We start from the raw sequence: 3,272 nt of genomic DNA, 5'->3' as shown, positions 1-3,272 counted from the left end.
TAACAAGCAAATAGTAACTAAGTTCAGTTTAATGAATGTGTATACAGAAAATAAATATGAAATAATTTTATAATCAACAGTCTTTGTGTGTATATTATTTTGTTATATAAAATATTAGTAATCTATTTTTATCTTAAAAACATTGGTTGATTTATATTTTTATATGCAAAGTAACTAATAAATTTAATCACGAATTTTTCTGGTAATATGTTGCTCATTGGAGTTAGCTAACAAGTAAATAGTAACTAAGTTCAATTTAATTAATACAGAAAATAAATATTAACTAATTTTAAAATCACCAATTTTCTAGTAATATTTTGCTCATTGGGATTGCCCAACAAGCAAATAGTAACTAAGTTGAGTTTAATGAGTGTATATACAGAAAGTAAAAATGAACTAATTTTAAAAACAAAAATCTTTGTTGAATATGTTATAAACAATATTAATTATTTACCTTTTTTTAAAAACATTGGTTAATTTATATTTTTATACCCAAGTAACTAATAAATGTAATCACCAACATTTGTGATAATATATTGCTCATTGGAATTATTCAACAAGCAAATAAGTAACTAAGATCAATTTAATGAGGGTACTTTCAGAAAATAAAAATAAATTTAATTTTAAAAACATTAGTTTTTATTTTATATATTATTAGTTTATATATCGTCTATTTTATTTTAAAAAACATTGATTGGTTTATATTTTTTATATATAATGTAACCAATAAGTACAATCACAAACTTTTTTGGAAATATATTACTTATTAGGGTTACTTAACAAGCATAGTAACTAAGATCAGTTTAATGAGTGTATATACAGAAACTAAAATAAAAATAAACACTGGTTTTTATTGTGTACACACAGTATTATCAATCTTCTTTAAATATCATAAAAATATTTTTACAATTCTCCGTTTCCAATTATGTAAGCATTCTTTGCCTGAAACTGACACAATTGTTCATGTTTTAGCCTTCGACGTCCGAATACGTTTACCCGTAACATTTCATTGATGGTGTCAGTTGCAAATCTGCTCAACATTATCGAGCCGGTAATTGTTACGGGACATTGTGTCGGGCACTCCGTGGAGGTGACAGAGTGCACTAGATTAAGAACACTGACAATTGTTGCGGCTGTCAGGGTGGCCACTCCATCAAAAGTAACAACACCACGGGAAAGACACGTACCACGGCAGAAATGTCATTCATTCTTAAAATGCTGTTTTCGATACGGAAATTGTGGATGTCGCTTTGGGATAAGTGCTTGTGGGTTAAACAGCTTCGAGAGTTTTTTTTAATCTGCCATTCTTTACGGAATTTGGATATTTTATGGTTTTGCAATGTTATCGTGTAAACGTACGCTTAGGGATTATGACAGGGAATAAATGTGACAATTTAAAACGTCAATCGTTCTGGGGGGGTGGTCTATATTTTCTTCTCGGCGGGGTTGGTTTAATTCAATAATATTTTTTCTTGTGGGGATCGTAAAATTACAAGCTGTAAATATGAGTATGGTAAGCGATAAAATCATTTACGATGCAGTAATTAAATTCCCATAATGTTCAGGAAACAACCCCATTCGGTATCGACTGGGACACAGACGAACCGATGCTGGTGACAATAAAAACTAATAAGGCAACCGAAAATTACAGTCACACAGGTTTCGGTCAAATTTACCAGGACACCAAAACTTATTGCACTGGATCTAAATATCAGGGCTACGTAAACGCTTTGGACTTTTGTGGAGAAGGGACGTACACTTTTGCAGATAATTCCATTTATAAGGGCTCCTTCGAAAATGGTTTGTTTCACGGAAAAGGCGAGATCACTTTTCCTAATGGTAAAACTATTCAAGCGCGTTTTTTCGAAGGAGAACTAGTTCCTAGTACTTGTTATCTTTGGAATCGTGGGAAATTAATCAATCTTGAAAATATTAATGTGTCACTTCTACGAGATCGAAGGTAACTAAGAAATTTCCGTTGGGGATTTGTGTTAATATTCCTCTTACTTGAAGGTTTAATATAGAATTTGAAAAGAAATTGCAACCCGTGGGTAAGGAATACAAGACTTGGGACGAAGTTCCCAGAAAATTGCCCAAAAATTGCTATCAGCTCGCCGACGGATTATATATTGCAGATAATAATATAATAGTCATTGACGGTGATAAAGAGTAAGTTACTATTTCGTCCGAAAATATTTAATTAATCTATTAAAATATTTTTAGGGGTGAAATCAAAGCAACAAGGTAGACAAATATAAGGATTTAATGTAAAGAATGTTATATATTATATGTAATATGTTATACTACAGGTTGCCGTCAGCCAAAGAAGAAAAGTGGATAAAAGAGAACTGTAGGTTCTATAAGTCGAGACCAGTGGGTTATTATCCAAAGGATTACACAAAATGGACTACGGGTAGAAAATCTGAAATGGAGGAAGAACGGAAGTCTATCGAGCGTGAGCCAGAAATACAAGATCCCAGCTCAACGACTACATTAGAGGAAACAACCAGTGAAATTATAACTGTTGATGAAACTGTCAAAACTCACGAGTTGGATGACATCCTCACTCGTATTAATAAAATGATTGAAAGACCTTCCGACGACGTGGACAACACTCCTTCGACGCCGCTTTCTTTCATAAGCGGTAAGCATTTTACTAAAAAATGCCTTATATTGTGTATAATGTGATTTTTTTATTTTTTTGAAAGATTGGGACTACTTTTCGGATCAGAGGGACAAGCCCGTCTTACAAACGGAGAAGGAGGCTAAAACGGTTATACACTATTTAAAGGTTTTACATAAAAACATAAAATTAAATGAATTGGGCGAATGGTCACCCAACCCTCCTATATTTGAAGCAGAAACGGAGGAGGAGGTCGACAGTGATGTTGACTATGAACCAGATACGTGATGACTTCACCTGTTTCACATGGGGTTGTGAATATTCATTTAATAAAAAAAAGTATGATAATTCCTTTGTTTTAATTTAGTTAAAGAAAGTCCTACAATCAACACACCTAATAATATTATTCGATTATTTAATATATTCTGCGTGCAAAAAAAAAAACACAACACCTAGATATAATTGATTTGTTCCAAAATGTTATCCTATTACAAAATAATAATAGATTAAAAAATTAAATAAAATTTTATCGCATAAAGTGTCAACGGGTCGGATCCCCTCTTTGATTAAGACACTCATTAACGCGTCGTGGCATCGATCTAATGAGATTATCGACATTTTCTTGTGGTATTTCATTCCAGGCAAACTA

General features: G+C 32.2%; 1 protein-coding gene across 2 annotated transcripts; it reads left to right on the top strand.

Moving 5' to 3' along the window:
- The first annotated feature begins 1,393 nt into the window (after window positions 1–1,393).
- On the top strand, window positions 1,394–2,971 carry LOC109594549 (uncharacterized). 2 transcript variants are annotated; one of them, XM_049970635.1, is made up of 6 exons: window positions 1,394–1,513; window positions 1,566–1,960; window positions 2,014–2,169; window positions 2,224–2,244; window positions 2,310–2,644; window positions 2,709–2,971. In XM_049970635.1, exons 1-6 carry the CDS (start codon window positions 1,505–1,507, stop codon window positions 2,909–2,911), a joined length of 1,119 nt encoding a protein of 372 aa, XP_049826592.1. In that variant the 5' UTR covers window positions 1,394–1,504; the 3' UTR covers window positions 2,912–2,971. The 2 variants fall into 2 exon arrangements, with proteins under 2 accessions (XP_049826592.1, XP_019865330.2); XM_020009771.2 differs by having other exon boundaries at window positions 1,444–1,508.
- The last annotated feature ends 301 nt before the right edge of the window (window positions 2,972–3,272 follow it).

This window comes from Aethina tumida, chromosome 1, assembly GCF_024364675.1.
Source record: "Aethina tumida isolate Nest 87 chromosome 1, icAetTumi1.1, whole genome shotgun sequence".
Classification (NCBI taxonomy): Eukaryota; Metazoa; Arthropoda; class Insecta; order Coleoptera; family Nitidulidae; genus Aethina; species Aethina tumida.
This window is presented reverse-complemented; position numbering and strand designations above follow the sequence as displayed.

Coding starts and splice junctions, on each gene's coding strand:
- LOC109594549 (XM_049970635.1), top strand. Junction 1,961..2,013: donor TCACTTCTACGAGATCGAAG/GTAACTAAGAAA, acceptor TCTTACTTGAAG/GTTTAATATAGAATTTGAAA. Junction 2,645..2,708: donor GCCGCTTTCTTTCATAAGCG/GTAAGCATTTTA, acceptor TTTTTTTGAAAG/ATTGGGACTACTTTTCGGAT.